This window comes from Dermochelys coriacea, chromosome 7 (assembly GCF_009764565.3).
Source record: "Dermochelys coriacea isolate rDerCor1 chromosome 7, rDerCor1.pri.v4, whole genome shotgun sequence".
NCBI lineage: Eukaryota > Metazoa > Chordata > Testudines > Dermochelyidae > Dermochelys > Dermochelys coriacea.
In genome coordinates this window covers 15655023-15681402 of record NC_050074.1, presented here as the reverse complement: position 1 = coordinate 15681402, position 26380 = coordinate 15655023, and the positions used below count along the sequence as shown (strand labels likewise).

The 26380-nt window shown below is 42.1% G+C and overlaps 1 protein-coding gene across 4 annotated transcripts in view; it reads right to left on the bottom strand.

Annotated features, from left to right (window-relative positions):
* ITPR1 (inositol 1,4,5-trisphosphate receptor type 1) overlaps positions 1 to 26380 on the bottom strand; it is a 254472-nt gene that overhangs the window by 84125 nt on the left and 143967 nt on the right. For 2 of the 4 annotated variants that reach the window (XM_038408402.2, XM_038408403.2), the window contains exons 38-42: positions 26116 to 26148; positions 16274 to 16309; positions 14527 to 14577; positions 7827 to 7959; positions 5580 to 5770 (exon numbers count right to left, since the gene is read on the bottom strand). In XM_038408402.2, the coding sequence (XP_038264330.1) occupies positions 5580 to 5770; positions 7827 to 7959; positions 14527 to 14577; positions 16274 to 16309; positions 26116 to 26148 (444 nt within the window). The remainder of the gene's footprint in view (positions 1 to 5579; positions 5771 to 7826; positions 7960 to 14526; positions 14578 to 16273; positions 16310 to 26115; positions 26149 to 26380) is intronic. The other 2 variants (XM_043518035.1, XM_043518036.1) reach the window with 1 other exon arrangement.

Here is a 26380-nt window from a genome sequence, read left to right as displayed (position 1 = left end):
AGGGTGAAGCAACGCTCCCCACTGGTTCGTATCTGGCTGGGGAGCATGTGGGAGCGGGTTTAACTTTCCCCGTCTCCGAAAGCGGCTGCAGGGGTTTTTCCATTAGAAGCATTTTAAGCCACAGGTCCCTGTCGCGCCAAGGTCTTGACCTGAGGCTCGTACAGTGGAGGCACTTTGTGGGGACGTAAGTTTCCCCAAGGCACTTCACACAGCGTGAGTGCCCACCCGACTGTGGCATTGAGTCCTGACTGAAAACACACTTTTTGAATCCTGAAGCCCCTGGCATTATGAATTAGAAATGGCAGAGGAAAGTGTCTCAGCGGGAGACAAGCCTGAAGCGAAAAAGTTTTTTTTTTTTTTTAAACTAAGTAACTAACTATGTAACTACACTAAAGGAAGAGAAACAACTGGGATGTAACTAATAACTATTTCTATGTTCTTTGCTACTGTTTCCTACAGAGGCCAGGGAAGAAAAGTAGCACTGCTCCAAGTCCCGTCTTCAGCAGAGGATGGTTGAGAAGGAACTGAGGAAGGTGTGGGACACCTTCAACAAGACGGGAGATACCAACTGAGCGTATGCGTCCCGACCAGGCACTGCTACCGAAAATCTCCACTCAACGGCGCTGGGACGCACCAACACCTAGAGTGGAGCACCCACAGGGACAGCACTCGAAGAAGAAGAATAAATTCACTTGTGCCATGAATGAAGATAATCAATTTGTGTAGAATTCCAAGGCAAAGAATTTCAGTAGGTGGAGTTTCTGAAAGTTAAAATTAGAAATACATGTGCACCGATAGTCTGTGATACAAGATTAACAAAATTCAGAGTCACTCTTCTAATGCAGTTTGTTAAAATTACAGTAGGATTTCAGGTTTCAGAGTAGCAACCGTGTTAGTCTGTATTCGCAAAAAGAAAAGGAGTGCTTGTGGCACCTTGGAGACTAACAAATTTATTTGAGCATAAGGTTTCGTGAGCTACAGCTCACTTGCATCCGATGAAGTAAGCTGTAGCTCACGAAAGCTTATGCTCAAATAAATTTGTTAGTCTCCAAGGTGCCACAAGCACTCCTTTTCTTAGTAGGATCTCAGTAAATCCACACTAAAGACTGGGAGACCTATTATGAAGTTCTCACTAATTTGCAAAATTGAAGAAGTGAATAAAAATGCAGAGGGAGGAAAAGATAATGCACCCAAAATGTACTTTGTTCATTTTGACAAGTGTATCTGGGTTTTCATAATACCTCATAATAGACTAGTAATGTTCCACAGCATGCTTTGTAGAAGTAATGAAGTACTCTGCTATTAAATCTTTCCTATGCAGAAGGGAGAGATTCTTTTTAAAAACATGAATTGAAAGCAGTGTCGATGAATCGACTACCGAATGCAGTCCTTCTGTAACAAAGTCTCCAGTAGCTTCAGTTCCCCTGCTCACTACCTTAACCTTCTAGTTTTCTAGGCAACTAGATACAACGTTGTCCCCAGGTGCGAAGGGGAAGCACCCAGAAAGGAGACCAATTTAACTGAGCCATAATTTAGTAATTACTTTGTGGGAGGGAGACACGAAATCATGATTTTACTACATCAACCTTCAAGTTCATTTTAATTTGTAAATTCTGAGCCAGCTGTTCTCCCAGAAATTAAGCTCTGTCGTCAGCATTTTTCTATATTAAATTTGTATGCTTTATTTTTAATGACTCAAGTGGTGCTGAAAGATTAGAACAGCTGTACTTCAGCTCTTTATTTATTTATACTGAAGCAGCACCTTGAGGCCCTGATCAGAGAGCCCCATTATGCTAAACCCTGAGCAAGGCAAGAACACTCCCTGCCCCACAGAGCTCACAATCTAGGATTATAACAAGACGAAACAGATAGATAAACTAACAAGTGGGGGTGCCAAGATGGGGACCTTTGCATACACTGCCACATTTTTCACTTTGGCACTCTGCCTTTTGGGCTGTGGGAATCCTTGAGGAGTAGTTCATCTATGGCACAACTACTTCACAGGGTATGTTCAGCATAGTCCCATTCATAGTTTGGGTGCATGAGTAATAGTTCCTGGGTGTGCTTGTGACCTTGTATTCTGTATAGCACGAGCTGTAAGTTGCAGTTAATTATTTGGTGCATAAAACCTCAGTGTAATTCTGTACTTGGAATCAATTCATCTGAACTAAAAAAAAAACCCCAAAAGTCAAACCGCACCCCCACTAAGAGGAGATATTTTCTATGGTTGTATTAGTGCATGTAGACACACATGCTCTCTCTCTCTCTCTCTCTCTCTCTCTCTCTCTCCTCCCCCACCCCCTGAACCACTGTTGGCTACAAAGATCATTTTCCTAAAGGTAGGGACACTCCCTGAGCACTTACCCGTGAAGCTGGAGAGGATGGAAAAAGTTATTCTAGTTTGCTGGAAGTAGCATCTTAAAAGGCAAGATCACGACAGAAATTGGCAGAGCTGTAAGGTACGGATGTGAAAGTGCCATGAGGTTTACTAAAACTGTTCCACGCCAACAACTTCTTCCTCAGCAAATAATTTACAATCTCCCTGACATGTGCAGTGATACACATCAAATGGAAACTAGAGAGTCTTCGTTTTTGGTTAAAAATGTTTCCTTGGAGATGGATGGAAGATTTCCCTACTATATGTAAATCAGAGTTAGAAAGGGACCCCTTGGGTCATATAGTCAAAATAAATTGAGATGTAGCCTTATTCAGTCCATTAGCTTCAAATTCCAGAATAAGCTAAGGAACATAGATTTATCCTTGCTGGACTGGAACAGAATTTGATTTACTCATCAATATGACATAGGAAGATACCTGTGCATTGCTAGGAAGATGAAGGCTCAGGTTTAACACTCAAGATAAATTTCACTCTGCAATAGCAGTGGTTTATTAAAAATTTAAAATTGGTGTGGGGCTCTTTATCCTTTGTCTCAGGAAGAGTGAGCTAAACGTTGATCACAAGAGCGCACCCCATGTTCTCTTGCTCATACATATAGCAACAGAGTGCTGAGTGTGGAGTCTGAAATTTGTAAGGAGCCACGCAGGTTCTCCCCATACTACCAGAATATACTATATTAGAAGGTGATGTTGCTGAGAATTACTGAATCAGTGTGGTTTCTTGACACTGCACAGTGACATTGTGTATAACTATGCTGGCTGAGTATCACACAGTGAGATAACCTCACAAAGCAACATCAGTTCGTCACACTGAGTTGTGGGTCTCTGACTCAATACAATGATGGATATAACTATTTGTTCTTCAGGATTTAATACAACTGCTAACATCCAGACACCAGTGCCCTTCAGAGCCCTTTATTCTACTTCTTTTCCTACCAGAGCATATGCTGTAACAAGTGCATATTCTTTTTATTAATAATAATGGAAATAAACACTTTTTAGGTAATCTGGTCACAGAAAGTCTGATGTCTACTGCACATCTTGAGAGCTTGTGGCTTTTAGCAAAGCCTGATATTCCCCCTCCCCCTTGCAAAAATCTGAGCTAAATTAATCTTGATATAATTCCACTGATTTCAAATGAATTATATGAAAACGTGTGTGTGAATTATAACAAGTCAGCTTGTCTATCATCATCATCATCATCATGCATTAGTTAAAGAAGTGTTGAAAGGGCCCAATCAGAATCAGGGCCCCATTGTGCTGGGCACTGTGCAAACACACAGAAAAAATATTCCCTGTCCTGGAAATTTCACAATCTATAAGACAGACAGACAAAAGGTTGGGGGAGTGGATGTAAAGTACTGGAGATAATATTTCTAAAATCAATGCACTACAGCTGTGACATTAAGCTAGAAACCTAAACATGTCAATTACCTGAAGAGTTGAGAAATATTTCATGATATTTAATTCTCTAAAAGAAAAATAGTAAACAACTGTTTAAAAATAACTGCACTACCAAGTTACTGATAGTTTTATTTGGACACAGAATAGAAAGAAATTAAATTATTGTACAGTGACAAAGTTCCTCCTCTGCCTTGGTGGGTCCTGCACTTCTGGGCAGATTTGCTCACCTCAGAGGTTCACGGGAGCCCTCAATTTGGCCACTTAAGCGGCTCAAATCTGCTGTTCACTCAGTTAGCTTCATCACTGGCCAGCATGGGGAAAAGGAAGAACAACAATCCCCGCAGTCTCTGCTGATCCACCTAGTGGATTGGGTAACAGACCAGAGACCTTCCCCTCTGGTGGAACCCACAGCCCAGTTCAACTCCTCCAGTATCAAGTAGGGAGCTGGGGGGAACGTGGGCCTGCCCTCTATTCCGGGTTCCAGCCCATGGCCCTGTGGATTGCAGCTGTCTACAGTGGCTCCTGTAACAGCTGCGTGACAGCTACAACTCCCTGGGCTACCTCTCCATGGCCTCCTCCCAACACCTTCTTTATTCTCACCACATGACCTTCCTCCTGATGTCTGATAATGCTTGTACTTCTCAGTCTTCCAGTAGTACTCCTTCTCACCTCTCAGCTTCTTGCGCCTCTTGCTCCCAGCTCCTCGCACACGCACCACAAACTGAAGTGAGCTCCTTTTTAAACCCCAGGTGCCCTGATTAGCCTGCATTAATTAATTCTAGTAGCTTCTTGATTGGCTGCAGGTCTAATCAGCCTGTCTGCCTTGATTGTTTCCAGAAAGTTCCTGATTGTTCTGGAACCTTCCCTGTTACCTTACACAGGGAAAAGGGACCTACTTAATCTGGGGCTAATATATCTGCCTTCTATCACTCTCCTGTAGCCATCTGGCCCGACCCTGTCACAGTACATATTGGGAAAAACCCACCATACAATATACACACATACCAATATCTCTCAAAAAACTCTGCACTTTCCAAGCAATTTTCAGAAGCCCAAATGAAGGTGCATTAAATCCTACACAAACTAATCCTGCTTAAAACATAGAGTCAATGATAAGGCATCACATATTCTAGGATAGTCTTTGCAGGCTCGTTTAGCCACAGCAATGCTTTGGTTCATGTGTGGAAGAACAAAACAAATTGTGCTTTTGACACATGGCTTTTTTATTTTATGCCCATCAAACCGCACTCAAATCCTAGACTGGTAGGTCTAGTCAGCTAGCACAAACTTCTAATTCAGTCATTGAAACCAAACTAAATATAAAGACATGTAAATCAGTGAGAGCAACACTGCCAGAGAATTAACTACAACCTCGGGCTTATCGCAAAGTAAAGTGTCTTCTGATTTTAAGCCAGATAAAAACAAAAGCTTAGTCCTGCAAACTCTTACACACTGGCTTAATTTTACTCATGCGAGTAGTCCCACTAACTACTGCATCCTGCTAGACTGCCTTAACAACCTCAGATCCAAGCTTCCACACAAAGCCAACGTTTAGAAGTCAGTGATACCCAACAACTTTTAAGTTAAAGTGCCTGGGTAAAGACCAGCCTTGAAATATTACAATACAATACACAGTGAGCAGTGACACTTCCCAGTACTTCAGGCCTAAGATTATCTTGTCCCAGCTCAAAGCAATAGTCAATTTCTAGGGATTTTAGAAAGGGAATTCCAACTGATGATGTTTTTAGTAATCAGCTCATTGTTATCAATTTCCTTACCTGTATAGTAGTGTTGCCACCTTCCAGAAGGGCAATGGCTAGCAGAATACTTTCATGAAAAACTCTATCACTGGTGGCATTCATGATGAGGTCTATGACGAGGTTAGATGCACCTTCCTTATCCAGATGACACTGGACATCGGCCAAACTCATTTCACCTCGACTCATTGAACTGGATCCGGAGCTTCCCCCTAGAAAGGTAAATTACAATGAATAGCTTGAGACTCACTCACCCCTTCATTCTATCAGGTGATAGAACTCATTCTCTAATAAAGAAGAGTAAAACGTTATATCCTAATAAATTAACACCATGAATAAATTTAGGTGCCAAATCAGGTGTTTAACTCTGTACAAGAGATAATGACAAGTTCTCTCATGAAGAGCTTATACAGTCTAGAAAAGGGGTTCTCAAACTGTGGGTTGGGACCCCAAAGTGGGTCGCAACCCTGGTTTAATTGGGTTGTCAGGGCTGGTGTTAAGACTTGCTGGGGCCAGGGCTGAAGCCCAGGGCCTGCACCCCACTGCCCGGGGCCCAAGCCGAAGCCCAAGGGCTTCGGCCTTGGGCAGCAGGGCTCAAGTTACATGCCCCCTGCCCATGATTGAAGCCCTTGGGCTTGGGCTTTGCCCCCCTCCCGTCTGGGGCAGTGGGACTTTGGCTTTGGGACCCCCAACCCAGGGCAGCAAGCTCAGGCTTCGGTCCCCACTCCTGGGGTCGTGTAGTAACTTTCGTTGTCAGAGGGGGTTGTGGTACAATGAAATTTGAGAACTGCTGGTCTAGAACATAAACAAAGATAACATGCATTGGGAGACCCAAAGGAAATCATGTCCTTACTTTGAATGTGAGAGTTTGAGGAAATGGTGTCATGAAGGAAAACCGTTTGACACGAACTAGTATTTGCAGCTGTGTGGAAGAAAGAAGCTTTTAGCAGTGACTTGAAAGTGGAGAGGATGGAAGGGGGCTATGTGCAGGAAGGTAATTCCATGTACAAGATACAGCACAGAAGATGGCAGGAAGATGACAGTGGAAAGCAGGACACAAGGATGTGCAGGATTTGCATCACTAGTGGAGAGAAGGGGAAAAGGCAAGACAAGATCCAAGAGATCATAAGATCAAGAGATACCACGGCAACGTGGTGCAGAACCTTAAACACCAAGGGAAAGTAGTTTAGACTTGATACACTCGGCAAATGGGTGCCAGTGGAAGGGAGAGAGAAAGAAACTGGGTCTAGTCAATGAAAAAGATAAATATTGGGATTATGCATGGATAGATGTAAAGTATATTGGTTTCAGAAAGACAAGAGAAGAGTAGGCTGTATATTATGAGGCAAGAAATACAGAAAGCATGAACACATTTTTGATGAGGACACTGGCATTTTATTTATCTTAAAGAGTAAAACTACTGAATCATATTTTGACAAAAAGTCCACTAATATCAGGCAGAATTTAACAAAAAGCCAGAACTAAATGCATTTGCCTTTACCGTGGTTCCCATCAACTTTGACAGCACCCCTTTTGGCAGTAATGAGATTTGACTTGTTTTAGAGATGGTTAATCAGACATTCCTCATGACTATTTTTCCATTATTCATGAAAACGTGAGAATGAATTACAGCAAAAATTACTATGCAAAATGTACTAAGGAAATTTAATCACAGCAAAGATCTGAGATACAACAAAAGCAGCCCTGTTTTAATAGGGTTGCCAGGGCTGGCATTAGACTTGCTGGGGCCTGGGGCTGAAGCCCGCGCCCCACCGCCCGAGGCCCATAAATTAGGCCACTCTCAGCTCAGAAAAAAGTTAAGTTCCTTTATACATTTAATTTTAACCTATTCTCTTTCAACAACAGCATTTGTTTTTGTAGATTAGAAGTTGGCCGACTTCTGCTAGAGTCCATATGAATAAAAACATTTTAAATGATCAAACAGGCAAACTACGCTCATCTTTACAGTGTGAAGTGAAAATAATCCAGAGGCGCTCAACAAAAAAAAATTAGGATGATTTCTGAAACCAACATTAAAAAAACAAATCAGTAGAACTCCTTCCCAATCCTATTGTTGAGGGATAGAAATAAGTTGTCCTTTTCTATGCAACTGACAGAAAGTCATGGGGGTGGGGGAAGCCTCAAAGGAAAAAAAAAAAAAAAGCTATTTCACCTGTAAAATTTTCAGTTTGTTATGCAGAAACAAGCATAGACAATATGGCAGGCTAGAGTCATACAAATCACTAATTAGCAGGCAGCACATCCTACCTCCTCCCCCAGCTTTGCAAGTGCCTCCAGGAGACAACGGGCCATTGCCAAAGCTTGTAAGGCTCTCTCTTCTTCCTGCAGGTCTGACGTTGCCATAGTAACGATTGACCAAAACTTGCCTGAGTGCTTCACCCTTAATTCAAACAGGGTAATGAAATCAGTATTTGAGTTTAATGCATAAATGAACGAACAACACTCAAGAGAAGCAGGAATGTCTTATAATTGCCCTAATTTCACCAGAGGTGGTGGGGGAAGGAAAGAATGAAACCGTCAATGTTTCAAAACAAAACTTCATTGAACATCCTACGATATTTTCAGACCAACCTAGTCACTGTATATCCATCCCATAAGCCTCGACTGAGGTCATGGGTACCAAATACCAGCAATAGTTAAAGTTCACATGCCACTCTTAAAAAATTCTAGCTTGTGTAATATTGAGATTTTATTCCAAAGGTGCATTTTTAGTGGTGTCCATTGAAAAGGACCCACGACTCAACTTTAAAACAGACATGGAATTTGAGTGACACACAAAAAAAAACCAACCACACAAAGTGGGGATTGGATAAGGGGATGGTTAGAACTCTGGCAAAGGGCATGAAGAGAAAAAGGAGATGAAGTCATGGTTTAAGATAACATCTTAGTATGAGAAAAATCCCACCTCTTCATACTCCATTTTGTGAACTTTAAAGAGCTGAAACACCCTCCCATCCCCAAATAATTAATATTAGGTGACAGTACCCATCTGTGTATAATCTCAGCTCCGTTAATAGTTTACTGCTTTCCAACTCTTTAGTAAATACAAAGAGTTGAAAAGCAGTAAACTTTCCAACTCTGCAGCAAATACAGATGGGTCATTATGATCAGACAGCATCCTACCCCGTGAGATCTTGCATGTTGCAGGACACCAGTCCTCTAATAGCCTGTAGCCTCTCAACTATATTCAAAGCCAGAAGCCCACAAGCAATGTTCTACTCTGGGTAAGAAGCCCTGAACACATGCAGCTCATCAGTGGAAGATGAGAGCTGTCATACCTATCAGAATCTGAACCACCATTAATAGGCCCAATGCTGCTCCCACTATTGTCAGTAAGAACACAGCTGGGATCACAATTGAGTACTATGTCTGCACGCTGCATGGTTATTTTCGTAACACAAGAGTTGGCAGCAAGCCAAGCAATGACCAGGTATAGTAGGTATTTTGAGAGTCTTTTAAGACCTTTGTAGGTAAAGACAGAGACAAGTAACTGTAAAAATATTGGTCAGGGACTATATTTCAATTAAATACCTGGAGTTTTGAGGAGACTTAAGAAAAAAATGACTTCAGAAAGAGAGGGGAAAAAAATCTAAGCTGGAACAAAGCTGAGTATGTTAATGACCTTGAACTACACTGGCAAAATTCATCCTGCACATTGTATTATAGTTCATACGCCAAGTAATGTAGTTTGCCAGATCCATGCAAAATGTCCCCAACAACGTAGCTTGACATCATCTGCTGTACAAATTAAGCCTTTGTTTAAAAGCTACAGAAGTGATTTTTAAAACATATAAAAAATAATGAAATAGACCCATTAAAATACACAGCGTAAAAAGAGGAGTGATTTGTACTTTGGAGAATAACACTTTACATTGGGCTCTCTTCAACAAGTGATGGGGGCAGCTTACCTGAAAGTTAAAAATCCTGTAACTTCTTTTGGAAAGTTATAGGCTATCCCCGATGTGCTGGAGAACAGTGCCTCCTTTCCTAAGAGAATTCCTATGTTGAATGCATAATGGCGACACCCTTTGCCTTAGTCTTTGTGCATCTAGCATCAGACTTCAAAATTATCCCCACATACTATTACTAGGGCCCTACCAAAGTCATGGTCCATTTTGGTAAATTTTACAGTCATAGGATTTAAAACATCTTACATTTCATGGATTCAGAAATTTATATCTTAAATTTAATGGTGTTGTAACCGTGGGGGTCCCAACCCAAAAGGCGGATTGTGGGGGGTCACAGCTGGTCATGGTATTGCCACCCTTTCTTCTGCACTGCTGCTGGCGGTAGCACTGCCTTCAAAGCTGGGTGGCCAGAGTGGCCGCCGCTAGCAGCACTGCAGAAATAAGGGTGGCAATACCATACCAGGCCACCCTCGCTTCTGCGCTGCTGCTGGCGGTGGTGCTGTCTTCAGAGCTGGGCTCCCAGCCAACAGCCACGGAGCTTCCTGCAGCTGGGAGAAATTCCCGGAGGTGGGTCTGACCCAGCCCCAGGAGCAGCCTGTGCAGGGAAAGAGGTAGTCTTGTCCCTCCCTAGCCTGGCTAGGACTAGCAGCTGGAGCCTGGTACATGGTAGGAGCCCCCAGCTGGGATGCCTCCAGCCCTGCTGTGCCTGGCCCGCAGCCGCTACTCTCTGGCTTCCCAGCTCTGAAGACAGCACAGAAGTAAAGGTGGCAATACTGCAACCCCCACTGCCCCACAACAACCCAGATTTCACAGTCCCCAGGGCTGGTGCAAGGATATTTTGCATCCCAAGCGAAACTTCCACCTTGCCCCCACCCCCGTACATTGGTTCATTGAGGGGCAAATCCTAACAAGCGTTTATAGACCCAGGGGCCAGCCATGCCCAGGGGCTGCTCCCCAGACCAGGTTTCCCCCTGCCCACACCGTGACTCCCCTGGAGGGTGCACAGCCCCCCCCCCCCCAAGGGCCAGCCATGCCCAGGGGCTGCTCCCCAGACCAGGTTTCCCCCTCCCCACACCCTGACTCCCCTGGAGGGTGCACAGCCCCCCCCATGAGCCCTCCCCACCCTGGAGGCCCCCACCCTGAGTCCACTCACTGGCTTTGCCGGGGTCAATTTAATTCCCCATGCACCTCTGCAACAACCATCCCATAGGCACTTGCAGAGCCGGTGTAATAGCTGTGACAACCTGGCTGCGGTCACATACGTTACACTCCACACACCACAGCAGCTGCAAAAGTCACACACACTCCCCATCCGCACACAAAAAAACCCAGCCCACAGCCAAACCTCACACAGCCTGAATCTGTTAACTGGCCACTTCACCTTGAATGGTCCCTTGAAATGCATGTTAACTACTTATGCTAAACAATCTGTTCCACTTTGTATTTAGCAGTGACTGAGTATATTTCCCAGAGGAAAGAAGAGCTCTGCCTGGCTTGGAAGCTCATCTTTCTCACTAACAGAAGTTGGCCCAATAAAAGATATTATCTTGGCCCACAACCACACCCACCAGCTCCAGCCACAGACTCTCACCTCTCCCTGCTGCGGGCAGTGCACCAGAAACATGAAAGCTCAACATTGCGCAATTGACTTGGCCACAACCAAAAGTTCCTGGAACTTGTGAGAGACATTTGGGATGGGAGATCCAGTTTTTACTCCCTCCCTTATCTCAATGGTACAGAGGAGATGGCCCTTTCTTTTGCCACGTGAGACATTCGAGATCCTGAATCCATGTTTTTCAGCAGATCCAAGATTGAGCTCCAAACAATTTTTGGTGCTCGCCAGAGTGTCCTAAGGTGCACGCAGTGCTATCAGATACATCAGCTCTGTGGCCGATCCTCTGAGCATTCACACAGGCAGAGACACCCTGCCCCTCCCTCAGGCCACATGTGATACATCACACACACACACACACACACACACACACACAAGGATACAGGTCACACGCATCGCACATAGAGGGACACAGACAGACACGTCAAACAGATGGACGTGCATTGGACACAGAGATGCCCTTTGACACAAAACAGATGCACAGACACATCAGGCACATCTCTCTCTCTCTCTCTCTCTCTCTCTCTCTCTCACACGCACACACTCTACACAGCCTCAAAGCAGGGGGCACAAGTTCAGCAGTTATGTGAATTCCCAAGTCGGGCCTGTTTCCGAGGCCCTTCATGCAGCACTGACTCAGGACTGAGCCCGGTTGATATGCCAGAGGCCAAAGCAGTACCAGGCCCCCAGGGGCGTATTCTCAGCACACTCCCGGCTGCTGCCTCTCCCCTGCTTGGCCGCTCCCCGGCACCCGCAGCAGCAGCTGGGCGCTCGTGAGGCAGCGCTCATCCCTGCCTGGGAGGAGCCGCCGCCGGGGCCCCGAGGCCGCCCTGGGAGAGGCGGCGGCAGCAGCTGACGCACCCGGGGGCGGCGGAACCCGAGCACAGCGAGGGGGGAGCCGGAGGGCGCGCTGCCCGGACTGCGGCCCGGCGCCCCCCCCCCTCGCCGCGCTCGGGCTCTGTGGCTCCCGGGAGCGGGAGCCGCCGCCGCCCCTCCTGGAGCAGGCTCAAGGCCCCGCAGGGCTCACACTCCCGGGAGCCACAGAGCCCGAGCGCGGCGCACGGGGGGGGGGGGGCGTCTGCTGCAGCCTGCAGGCCCGACCCCCGGGGGGAAGGAGGCCGGGCCGCAGCCCGGGCAAGAGGGGCGCGGCTGCTCCCCGCTAGCGGTGCTGCCGCCGCCTCCGCAGGGCTGCTGCCCCCGGGCCGCGCCAGCGCCTCCAGGGCTGGGGCCCGCCGCCCGCGCAAGCCAACGCTCTGGCTCTCCGCTGCCTCCGCAAGGCAGCTCCTCCCTGCCGGGCCAGGGCACCGCTTTTTGGCGCCCCCAACCGCTTGCACCGGCCCTGACGGTCCCTGATGCGTTTTTCACAGCTGTGCATGTGGTAGCGTCCTAAACCGTTGGCGTGAAAGATGCTAGATAGGATCCATATTTTATTCTTCTGCACTCAGCTCCATCTGAGGGGTAAGATTCAAAATAAACCTTTAAAGAAGGCCTTGCCAGCAACGTGCTCCCAAAATTATAACAAAAGGCTCACAGGGCCACTCCTGCCACAAACTACTTAGCAAAATGATACTAGGAAAAGATCATTACTTCCAAGGTGCCTGTATTTCCGATCAGTGATTGGGATGGTCTGTGAAAACAGAAGAGAGGCAGGGACTAGTTCTAAACACCGCCCTCCCCCCCCCCCCACGCTGTGTGAGAGCTATTTTGACGGACAATAATAAAAAAGATACTGTTCTTGTACATGCTGCAGTGATTTATACCACTCCTGCTGCTCTCAGTTTTGCAGGCGGTGAAGGGTGCACGACAGAACAAGGTCAGATCAGGCAAAAAAATAAACTTCTGCCTGTGCACTCATTAGAAGGGAAACTTGACATTTATACACTCTTTATGCCAAAATTAAGTTACAATGGGGTTTTCACATTACCACTTTCTCTTCTGTTAAATTAACTAGCAGTTGCCACAGCAACTGGCATTTAAAATGGTACTTTTTACTACGGAGGAAAGATTTTTAAACACATTCACTATGAATATCATTGTTCAATACACTTCTCCCCGCCCTCCCATCTTCTAAAGGTTAACGATTGTTCTTTGGATTATAAGTCGTTTGCCTTTATTTCTACTCTATAGGAAAAAAAAATCTGATGACTAAAGTTTAGTGGTCAAAATATTTCAGGCAAGAGAAAAGCTCAAGTGGAATTTCTGAGTATGCCTGTTGTCCTACCACCATCTTCTTGCTATTGTTGGACTACATGTAAAATAGCAACACTCATAAAAGAGCATAATAGCAAGAGAAAGCAGATGAGATCATATGTCAAGTGATTCCAGTTTCTGGTAAAATGCTCATCCAGAGTTGCACAAGCTTGGAGATGTGTTTGCATTTTTAATGCCACTCGGAGCTGCAGTTCAAAACACGGGGAAGGAAAACCTCATCATTTGCTTGATGTAATTATTAAAAAGCACTGACAAGCAGATGAGAATGTAATCTGAATAAAAGAGGAGAGAAAATAATTTCCCAAATACTATCATTAATTCAGCTGTAACAATGGACTTGAGAACACTTCTTTAATTATAATGTTAGTATTATACAGCACTTCAATGCTTACAATATGCAAACATATATCAGATATTTGGCTGTATTAAGAAATATTAAACATGCTACCTAGAAAAGTTCAATGACATTCAGTCTCTGTATTTAGCATCCAGTCAAGCTATTGGTAAGCAGTAGATAAGTGGTATACAAATATTAGTGTAGTCAACAGCATAGTATAGATCAACTGGGTATTGTGTGTATATTAGAAAGTGTTTTCTATTGGATGAAAACCATTAGGCAATAAGATGTGCATTTACATAGACCCTTTAATTAAAATGCAAGATTAAGACAGTAATACAGTTAAGAAGCAAAAACCCCAACAGCAGTAGCTTAACTAGAGGAGCAGGCAAAAGTGGGAAACACCACAATGAACTACATGCAGTGCTGATTTTGAAGACTGCTTAGCTAAGAGGCATTTTTTGCCCAGGCAAGTCAACTCTGTGGGCCTGATTATCCTTTCGCATTGGCTTTACAATGGTGTGACATCACCAGTTTCAAGGGAGTTCCTTCCAGACTACAGTAGAGTGAAAGAAAAAACACACCAGCCCTTGCGGTGGAGATTTCCAAAGCAATGGAGGAAACATACACACACATTTTCCATTTAATTTTAATTGAAGACATGTCTTACATGCCTTCAACTACTTTACAGTTGAAACTGGTAGAAATACAAGTTTGAGATTTTCAAAAGACAATTGAAAATAAGTTCCCTTTTAAAAATAGCCAAATAAATTTCTCACATGAACCTTTTCCACCTGCATATACTGTTTAAGAAAAAAGGAGAGGTGGAAGGAAGTGTAATGGTAATTAGCAGTAAATATATCAGACTACTATACATACCCTTTTATGGTCTTCCAGCTGCCTCTGTAGTAGACTTTGATCAAGCTCCTGCTGAGCATGCAGAAATTCTGTTGTAAAGTATAATACTAAAGAGAAACTAATATCTTCAGCATCAATAACTAAACAGTAGCAAAATTCAAGAAAGTTATACAACTTAGAACAATGGGGGAGGGAAGGTAGGCCGACCGAAAAACTCAAAGAGTTTCAGGACTTATCTACGTTTAACTGGCCACCTTTGATGCTCTCCATCAAACTACACAGGGCATGCACGTTTGCTAGATGTTTGTATATATTTAAAAGTAAAAGTAACAAAGTTTCCATCTAGTTTCACAGTAATTCATAATACAAAACAGAAAAAAAAAAAGGGCCAGGTTCTTGGCAACTCATGCATGCATTACATCCATGCACACACACGTACGTACACACACACACACACACACACACACACACACACACCCCATTTCTGGAGGAAATGTCATTATTTTTAAACACCTCACTCTGGCCAATTAGGAAGTCCGGTCTCTTGCGAATGTGGAAGACATTTGGCACATAATGCCAATGCCAATGCCTCAGTTCTGTTTGAGGCTTTCAACGTACTTTTGTTCGGCTGTGCAGAGTAAATACTATGGCGGGTTTATAATGCTGAAAGCCAAATGGCTCTTTTCTTTGAGCGAGGCAGATTTTCAGAACAGAATAATGTCTCCTACTGTTGTTGGCTTCAAAAGCATTTGGATCATTCATGACAACCATTTTTCAGGGACCGATTTAACTCTAAGAGGCTATTTCCCACATGTCTCACTGAAGTCATTCTGTAACCAATGAGCACTTAGACAGAAACTTAAACACTACTCCACAAACGCTACTTATAATAAAGTTCCAAAGTACCAAAAACTGCATTTTTCTCTTCATCACTTACAACAAACCCGTAATACTGCTTAGCCACATAAAATTTTTTACATAGCTTAGGCAATTGAAAACAAGCTAGACTTAAGCTTCCATATAACTTTAAATCAAGAGTCAAACTGATCTGGTAGGCAATGGTATATTCTGTGCCAACCGCATCATTGGTTGCTTCATTAGTTTCAAAATAATTCAAGCTTTCATAAATTCATAAATAAAAGTTCTAGTCCTAAATGTTTTTGGTGGATAAATTGTTGAATGTGAACGAATTCATCCTAATGGGTGTTAACCCTGTAGCGTAATGATGGCAATTGAAAGCCCAACGTTAGTATTTCACTGAATCTTTTTAAAAAGAGGAATATTCAACTATTCTGGATTTATGGAACTTGGGTAAAAGTTCCACTATTTTCTCACCCCTCACCCCCAACCTCTTGTTTTTAACATACAGGATAAAAGGATTTCAGATCTGTGATCTCCCCGAGAAGTGAGAGGAATGAAGCCTCTTTCTTTAACACAAGGGACCTGAGCTGAGACTTTCAATGTAGGGCCTCCATTAAAAATAGGTGGCTGAATTACCCGCACCGCTTTGAAAGTTCCAGTCTTTGCTCTTAATGGCACTATACGAGAACAAGTTTTGAATTGGTAAGAGACCTATTTTTTTCCCCATTGGCAAGAATATTTTTATATATTGGATTGAACCATTTCAGCAGAACTGCATACGTCCCTCTGCCTACATCATTGGATAAAACACAACACCACAGATTTGACCAACAAGACAGACATTTAACCATGACTACTTTAAAACACCAATATTTGTGTGTTTTACAAATATAGGTGGGTGACACACCTCTACAGAGCTTTCCGTTTCTGGAGGTTGCGGCAGCTAGTTGAAAGTAAAATGCAGATAATTAGTCATAGTTCAGGAATGTTTCATCTAAAACAGAAATCTAATGGTCAACACTTAGGGAGAGGGGAATTTAAAAACCAACCAAAACAAAAACCTTTCCATGGATTTTCTGATACTCATTTTACCTTAGCTGCATCAGCTTGCTGAATTATGGCCTAATTGTGGTTTCTACACATACTGAAAGAAGTTTACTGCTTACATGTGTATTGCTGATAAGGGACCACGTTCTCCAAAGTGTACCTGCTAAAGCTGCATGTCCCCAACTTGCTCACATGAACTACCAATGCAGAAGAACACACCCTGATTTACAGGTGCATGTGGATTTGTGCCTGCATTAGCACACATGCAACTTGGGGATGCACAGATATGCCCTTTCCAAAATCTGTCCCCAAACATATACATTGACAGATATGGTGAATTTAACACATTTTATTGTAGTGGCTTCATCTCCAGTGGGGGGTAAATCACTGTCTGAATACCACTCGCAGCAGACACCTGTTTTAGGATATGGATTCTGAAAGGGCATTTTCAGTGGACTGTTGTTCATAAGCTAAACATTCTTTTTCTGAAATAAAAGAAAATGTGATTACAGTATTGGACATAGGCAACCAAGGGGAATTCTAAAGGGGGATGAATAGATTTTCCATTTAAAATGTGATGCAGCATGTTAAAAAAATTAAGATGAGTCTACCCATATCACTTAGTAAAATTTACAGACATTCAACACAGACATATGAGACTTATAAAGCCTTTTTAACATGGGTAATTAATTTAATTTCTCTGAAACAGACACACTAAGAACTAATATTACTATTTATGAAATAGGAGCATTTAGAGATGCCAAACAAGGCCAGCAACCTGCTGTGCTAGGTGCTGTATACACTCGTAACACTCAATCTCTGCCCCAAAGAGCTTACAACCTACATAGACAAATGAGACCATGAGTAAGAGAAAGGAGGCATCACACTAATTTTAAAAACGAAAAACAGGCCTGAGTAGATTAAGTGACTTGCCTAAGGTCACACCAGATACCTGTACTAGAACCAGGATTTGAACCCAGATCTCCCAAGGGCCAGTCCAGAGCCTTAACTGCAAGACCGACCACACCCACACCCACACCCCCAGAGAGAGAGAGAGACTGACCTAGTAGTAGAGTAACTGTGGTGAATCAGTTTTCAGAATATCAGCAATAAAGTAGGAAAAAACAGGCAAGAAAATAGAGGAAGGGAACCAAGCTGAGGAAGTGTAAGGTGGAGAGGTTCCACTGCTCAGGGAAGAGGCAGAGGAACTGACTTTTTCCAACTCTGCATTTAGTGGGGAGGGATTCCATGATCAGGAAAAGCCGTCCTCCTTATTTCTTCTGATCAACTTTCCTCCTGGCTGATTCACATGTCTCTTGGGTACATTATTTCCTTGCATTGTCATTCCTATTGTATTCTGGAAATTTAACAAGCGTATAAGCTACCGAAGTCTTGGTCAAATGGGAGTTTAGAGTATTTAAGCTAGGAGAACAAAAGTTAAAGAGGAAGAACCTCATTTATGCAGGAACTTTGTTTTCATCTACCTAGTACGCATTACCAAGCACACTCTCATTGCTCAACAAATACTGGAATTGCTATTCCAGACCATTAGTCAGTCTGAGCCCCTTATCCAGACCACACCAACACCCAATACACAACTTGCTTCAGAGCAAAGTGAAAAAGCCCTCTTATTAATAAAAGTAATAATCAGTCTCCTTACTGATAACACAAGCTCAACTGCAAACACCTCTGTTAAGGGAATTAATGTTTGTCTTCTTTTCAAAGACTGAGAAACTGAACCAGAAAGGTTAAGTGTCCTGACCCAGGCTATGGAGGGTGTCAGAGTCTGAACTAGAATGCCCTGGTCTTGTGCTCTTTCCACACACTGACCAAGCAGATATGTTCATGTTTTAGGACTGAAAATTGTCAGAGCTACAAAAAATCCAAAAGAAGTTAATTTGATCCCATAGAACAAAGTGATTTACAGGGATTAGGAAGAGGAAGTATTTGACATAGAAAAGTCCCAATGTTTTCCAAATTAAACAGGAAATGGGATACAGGGCTTTAGGGCCCAATCTTATAAAGTGAATTGCTTGGGGAAACCCTTGCTTCTGGAAAGATTTCAGTAACTTCAAATGATGGGAGCTTGATGCAGTCCTGGGGTCAGTTCACCTGTAACACTGCAACTGTAACAGGGCTTTAGCAATCAGTCAGTAAGACTAAAAACTGAATCATGAGATTGACTGGATTGTTTTAATCAGAACTGGTTAAAAGTAGCAAACAAACGTTGAGTTAAGAGTGTCATGCTATCGTTAGCAGGGTAAACAAATTATTAGCATAGGCTTTAGAGAAGGATGGTCCAGTGGTTAAAGTGTTAACCTGGGAGCCAGGTGCAATTCCTTGCTCTGCCATAGATTTCCTGTATGACCTTGGATTTGACAATCTCGCTTTACCTCAGGTTCTCTCATCTATAAAATGGAGGAAACGAGGATAAGTGCATTCCAGATTATAAAATACTAGGATATTGCAGTGCTGGGTGCCATATAAGCAACAGAGATAAAGCATTCAGCTTCAAAATGTTAAACTAAAATGGAATGGATGGCAAGGTCGGAGAGGAGCATAGAAAATTTCCTTTCTACTAACAATAAGGAAAGTGCCATTCAACTTACTGTACAAGAACAGCCTACTCTGAAGCTGCTCCTGCCTAAAAGTCTGGCAAATAAACCTTTGTTATTAGCCATACCAGAATTATTATTATTTTGACGTATTGTTGACCTGAATAGTTCTAACAGTGACTTCTCATTTGTTATGTAATAGGTATCTCCCCCAAAGCAACTCATCTGACTCAAGAGTCGATGAACCCATTTCAGCAGCTGGTACAACCAATTAACTGTGTAAGTGTGCACTTGTTACATCACTTTAAAGCTGACCTAAAAGGGAAATGTTTGAATTTTTGTCCTCTTTTGCCTTTATGTTTTATGCAGAAGCCTCAAAGTTTAAAGGTTTTTATCTGATTGATTTTTTTACATGAGAAGATGAGAATTTGTCTATTCTGTTTTTCCTGAAGACTACAGACACTGGGGGAAACTAGCAAGTGATTGATATTGTAGATAAAAATGAGATAAAATTGCACAAGAGAGGAAAAAAGAAGATTTTTTTCCCCAGACTTGAAAACTCTGGAGTTCTTTACTTTTTTGCTAACTATGTTATTTAGCTCAAATACCTAGCAAACAGCTAGAACAAAAGATCTCTGTTAAAGATTTGTGACTCTTTCAAACAAAGAGCCAAGAGAGCTTCCAATTCATTTCACTGGGTCCTGAAATGGATGCCCTCAGCAAAATACGGGAGAGAAGACCTGATGTTCTTTACATTTCTAAGGTAGAAAAACAGGTGAAAAACATCTTTTTTTTTTAAATATATGAGAGAGAGAGAGAGAGAGAGAGAGAGAGAGAGAGAACAAACATTTCAGGCTTTTGCAATGAAAAGAAATGGGACATATTTGTAATAAAAATTTGATCCTTTCACCTTTCTCCACCTCACTGAATTTTGACATTTTGATGAAAAAGTCAAAATTACAAGTTTCAAAAATGTTCAGTCTTGGTTATAGAGAAGCAAAAATAAGGCCAAATCCATTTTGTCCTCAGGTCACCTTTGATTATACAGGTTTCAGAGTGGTAGCTGTGTTAGTCTGTATCAGCAAAAACAATGAGGTATCCTTGTGGCACCTTAGAGACTAACAAATGTATTTGGGCATAATCTTTGAAGTGGGTTTTAGCCCACAAAAGCTAATGCCCAAATACATTTGTTAGTCTCTAAGGTGCCACAAGGACTCCTCGTTGTTTTTGATCAGACAGTACATTCAGAAGATGGTGTAACCTGGCTGGTACACTTCTTGGTGTTCAGCTTCCCCATGCCTATATACTGGCTTATTCCATCTTCTTCACAACACTATTTAGCCAGAGGATTACAACCTTCTTCACACCTGACACAATACCCAAAGATTTCCACAATCCTGCTTCCATCTCCCTAAGGTCAGTTCCATGTGAACGTCTGAGGCCTCTCCAATGAACCCGCTTAAAAAACAAACCAGAAACCAGAGACTTAATTTCTTCTACTGGAGACATAATTCAAACACTGATTGTGGCCTGAGATCTCTGTAGGAGGGAAATAATTTCATCTTTAAAAGTGCATCTAACTAGCATTTATCATGTTATCCATCTCCTATCTTAGATATGGAAAACAACACATTCTGAACTTCATCCAGTTGTGGCAAAGTAGTTTTACAGCTTATCATTGATACACATCGCTGCAGAGGTTATTGCAGCCAATCCCTTTTAATCAAGAATTTCAGTTCCCTTTTCACCTACTTGAAACCTCGAAAACAACAACAACAAAAAAACCCACCCACACTGAATGGGTTTGCTGGTGTATTTCTCTGGAGCTTGTTTATCAACCACATAAAGAGAACAAATCCTTATTTTTATTGAACTGAAGTCAACATTTTACTAGAAGTTACTTCAATTCACCCGCTTAATGCCTTCAATACCCACTAATGTCAAGGCAAGTTGAGGGTGCTTAGCTGTTTGTTGGATCTGGTCCCTTTCTGCTTTGCTAACTATATGCAAGGAAAGAGTGGCTGGGGATGTGTGTTGAATAGGGGTTCATAACTTATGTGCAAATTCTCTTGGACATATAAAACATCAGCTTTACTGACCAATGATAGAGAAATTCACATAACTTTGCTGAACCTCTTTCAAATATACAGCCTACCTGAATAATAAGATATTAGATCTAATCATTTTGGAGCAACGTTACTGTAAAAAAACAGCAACCGTATAGCTGATGCAACTGCTTCTGTAGCCTCGGACACTGGCAGACAGAGTGCAGACTGAACTAACAGTAAACAGTTCCACCACATGTATTGGCAATTACTGCTGAAGGTCACACATCAGCAATGAGCATGAATTCCAGGAAAAAAAAGCTGCTCTTATGTAACTGCTGCTTGAATGTTGGCAGGTGCCCAATGGAGCAATTCACCACAGTATGGGAGGAGGAAAAAAAAAAAGTAGGACATCTCTCAGTTACATTCAGCATCATCAGATTGCCCCCTTAAGGTGAAGTTTAACAGTTCTCTCCTCTTTCATGCTCTTCTCCTTCCATACATATTAATTTGTTCTGGGACTTATAAATCCCTTACCCAGCATCTCACTACTTCCATTGAAGCTCTTATCTTCACATAGCAACGCAGGTTGCTTTGTCTCTAGCACCTGTTAAAATCCAGTTACAGACTGCAATGGGGGCTTGAAATTAAACAGCTTCTGAAAGCACTTTGCCAATACATTAATTCCACTTAATCACAGTGTACCCGAGATTCAAGTATTCACCCAGACCTACATTTTCCACGTAGCAGCTCTGATTATGTATGGTACCTGGGCTACAATGGGAGGGGTGGAATTTAGCTTAAAAAACCCCAAGTTATTTCATACTTTTTTCACTGAACTACTGCAGTGGGTTTAGTACTGTCACAAGAGGTAAGATTTCCTTGATGCCTCAAATAACTGTAGACAGAAGGCCCAATTCTCTTCTCATGCTGGTGCAAATTGGGAGCAACTCCACTTAAATCAATGGAATTACACCAATGCAAGACAGTGCAAGTACTGTCAATGGTAAGAATCAGGCCCACAGCAGCTTCTAGGGAGAACTCTTGTCAGTGTCTCATGTTGGGGTTTTCCTTTTTTTTTTTTTTATTACTAGAAACATTTGCACAGGGCCAGTGTTTAAAAGTCCATATTTGTCAGTTTATTCTCCACCTAGAAAGTCATAACCTTCAACTCATGACATTAATTTGGTGCTGTGTAAAGGTTTGCAAAGATCAACGACTACTTCAAGAAGGCACCAAAGAGCAAGAACAGAAATGCTGAACAGATCTGTGAACTAACTAGTATTACTACTGCTAGTCATAGTTGTCTAGTAGTAGTACACATTTCCTTTTAACAAAAAAACCCGTAACAAAACAAGAAATGACAAGGACTATAGCTCTTTTTAGAAATCAGGCTTTCCCTCAGTCTTTCAAGACACGTCTGCTGGTCTTCATTTACATTTTGGTTTTATAAGAACTCCCTCCAAATGGGCACCCATTCAAAGCTCTGGGCACCCTCAATATACAGAAGAGCATGGGGGAGACAAAGTAAAACTTGACCATAGCAGCACCACCTCTTCCTTCCACCCAACTACACATTATCTGACCAATACTGCTTCCATTATTATACTTTTGGCCTTAGACCTTGGGCCTCAGTCTTTTGCTCACTCAAAGAGGTGAGCTTCGCAGCACATCCGGAAAGTCAACACGTTCAAATTACATTAGACCTTACGGAGAAAGCAATCTTGAGGAAAGGGATCCTTATAAGAGGGCAGAAGTTTCCTTTTAAATGAGGAGGAATGAGCTTGAAGATTTCTGCTGTTCACCACAATGACAGTAAGGCAAGGGAAGAGAAGTGGTCCCAGGCAGACAGGTCCCAAGCCCTTTGTAGATCAAAACCAGCCCCTTAAATGACACTTTGGGGTCATTCGTTCTCTAGTTTTCAAGGGTGTGTGTATCATGTAAGACTTACTGGTCTAAAGTTCTAATGCATCTAATTCTAGTACTGTACACTTATTTTGATGGGATTTCAAAAGATCTACCACAAATTTACTGGATCCTGTGCTTCCTGTGAAACACACAACACTGCAGCATTGTGAATTCTCTCCTTTGGAAGTAAAGCATTTTTTTTACTGAATCCAGATACGATATTGGTGATTGCACAGCAGTTTATGAAGTTTAAAAACCCTTAACATTCCATTCGCATGTCTAGTTCAAAATGGATCATGGACCAAGGACGATATTAATGGAGTGTTTAAAAAACCGCAAACAACCCAACAACAACGCTCTCCTACTCTCCACTCCTCGCAGATGGTGACCCCACCACAGTTTTCAAAGTAAATCCATGAACATAAAAACCAAATGAACCAGATCAATATAAAGAAATTGGGTAAAAGTCACTACTCTGTTCTTAATTCACACCACAGTTCCTTGATATTGCAAAAGTCTCAGAACAATAATCTGGAAGGCTAATCAACACACAACATGTCTGTGCCATAACAGTTGGGCACAGCCGGAACAGTTATGACCACACAATTATGGCCCTTTATAATTCTTCCTGTTATGCAGGGGATTTCCTACTCAACAGGGTGAATTCCAGCATTGTTCACTGAGTAACAAAGGCACTCCCTTTCCATAGGACAGAAAGGATTTTAAGAGAGACTCCACTGACTTTGGTTTAGAGTTTCCTCATTATTGAAAGTGTAAGTAATAAATAATGGTGTGGCTGTGGCATTTACGGTCCCACCTGCCCCCTTTTTTTTTTTAAACAAATGAAAGGCAAGATTTTGAACCTATCCTTTGCCAAAAGTATCTTACAGTAGCTACTTAGAATGCCAGAAAGACTGTGAAGTTAGCTCTAAATTATGTCATAATACAATAACAATATTACCTCGCCAACAGAAGGTCTACTCTGAGGGGCAGGAGTGAGTGGAAAACCATTTCAGCCATTCAGAAAAATTAGACTGTTCAGAGCTTAGCAGCTGGAGAAACTAAAACCGAGTTCTGTTTTCTTTGACCCTAACTTTTACAGATGCCAGCAGATGCTATGATGGGAAACATCACAGCTTCCTTTGAGAATTCTCAAAAAATCCTAACTACTGCCAGCATCTCTCTCTATAAACAGACACTGTTCATTTCCTGTGTGTTTATAAACACACCTGCTCCATCCATGGAATTGTTCCATAAGGGAGCAGTAAAGCTCTTATTTGCAGCCAGAAGACTAAGTTCTAAATTGGGTCTGCAGTCTCTAACTGATTTATTGAGGAACAAGATGGAACATTATGGCAAGAGACTAAGAGGAAAGAGAGAGGGAGTTTCATTTTATGACTTTAATTTGCAATTAAACAATCTCAAGTTCTGTCTGAAGTTTCTCCAAGATAAATTATACATACCATTTGGGGAAGCTGCACCCCCACAGAAGCGAAAGGGTCTAGCACCTGATTGAAATGTTAATGTGTTATAAATTAACTTCTCAAAAACAGAGCTCATTTCCAGTGAAGCAGTCTAGGTTAGAGAGAAATCTTAATTAGTAAGAAAAAAACAAATCACATCCAAGGTTTGACACTAAACTCTGCTGCCAACTATTTTAAGCTCCCCTGTGAAGCCTGGAAAGATATAGTGCCTGAGACTCCTCATATTAGTGTAAGGTGAGGAGTAACTCTCCTGGAGTAAAGGGACTTTAATAGTGTGAAATGAGTAACAGGAAAATCATCCTCATTCTCTAAATATATCATACAGAGTTTCCATTAATATATGCACTAAGTGAATATAACCGCAAACAAACAAAGACCGCTCAGTTCAAGATTGAGCATTATGAGATGGATAGGTAGGATTCCAAATCCATTTTGGCAAGCAGGTTCCCAAAATGTTATATTTATTCCTCACAACAATGGATGTTCCAACAAAATAATAATTGCGATCATTGCTAGACTAGGGTTAAAGGAAAGAAAAGTTTCAGAGGAAGCCAGTTTAGAATATTTTTTAATTTGAAAAAATAGCTAGCATATTTCTCTGTTTTACATTTTAAAGGGATTAGTTTTGCCCCAGACAGAAGATTGGAACAACACAGAGGAAACAAAGCAAGGGCAGAAGAACTTTTTTAAAGAGGATGTTAAATAAGTAAAATACTTTCTGGGCAACAGATATACTGTACAAATACACAGAAAAACAATCAGTCTCTGAATTTGGGCCCACATTTTTGGGGCATATAGGATGGTTGGTGCATAGAATAGTGACAGCATTTAGACATTTAGCTATCTCAACTGGAAGATGTCATTCATACATGGCCCTCTGCCTTCAAGGTAGATGTGCTGCATTCAGTGTAAACACCCTATCTTAGGCTGCTGCTTTGCCAGGCAAAGATTAGGCACAGATTTACCACCAAGTAGCTTTCACAATATACCCCTACGTTTTCCCACATATTCATAAGCCAAAGCCGAATATCAAGAAACAATGACCACACCTGTACATTCTGCTGAACTCAACAGTCATCAAGTTTCTCTCTTTATAGGAAAGACCACCACACAGTTCCTATGTAAGGGCCCATCCCCTTCTATTCTCTCAGGTGTGCTACACAAATAGATTGTTGTGAGCAATCACTCTCACTAGCTAGTAAGCAAAGACAGTTCATTTAGGGTCTCCTCCAATTGGCATCTCTCATTCCTTCCCATCAAGTATAAATGGGTGCCATTAAAACTTAGTATTAACCTTTCCAGATATTTAGGTTAACCACCCTATCTTCCAAATTGCAAGTTAGGCAATACAGTGGTACAATAATTACTGTGGAATGATAAATGCTAACATTTTAATGATACTCACTACAGCTAGTATTCTAACAGCACTCAGCTCTGATCCTAAGCACTATGCATTCTATTATACCATCAGATGATTGCAGCTTGCCAAAACTACAACTACATTTGGGATAATACTTGGGGATAACGACAGACAGAATTAGTTATGGTAACTACCAATGTAGACACATGGCAGACTAAACTCAACTAATTCACTAACAGGTGCAGGAGTCAGAACGCTCAACACTGGAAAGACAGCATGACAGATCACATTGCTATTCATAAAACAAACATCACAGAAACACTGCCATGGAAGAAAAATAAAATTAAGACCTCAGCATTATCCAATTCATCAATGGTGATCAACTGGAAAAGAAAAAAGAGAAGAAGAGAGGTTGAAAGCAAACATTAGTAAGCGAAATTACAAATAAATCCTGCATTAGGAACTTTGATATTATTTACCATTTCAGTGCTCTGGTTTGGTATTCTAAAAATATCATGAGAGGCATTAAAGGCTAGAGCAGGGCTCTATGATACTGTCATCTTCTTAGTTGACATCTGCTCTACTGGAAATATTCTGCCACGGAACTGAACAGAC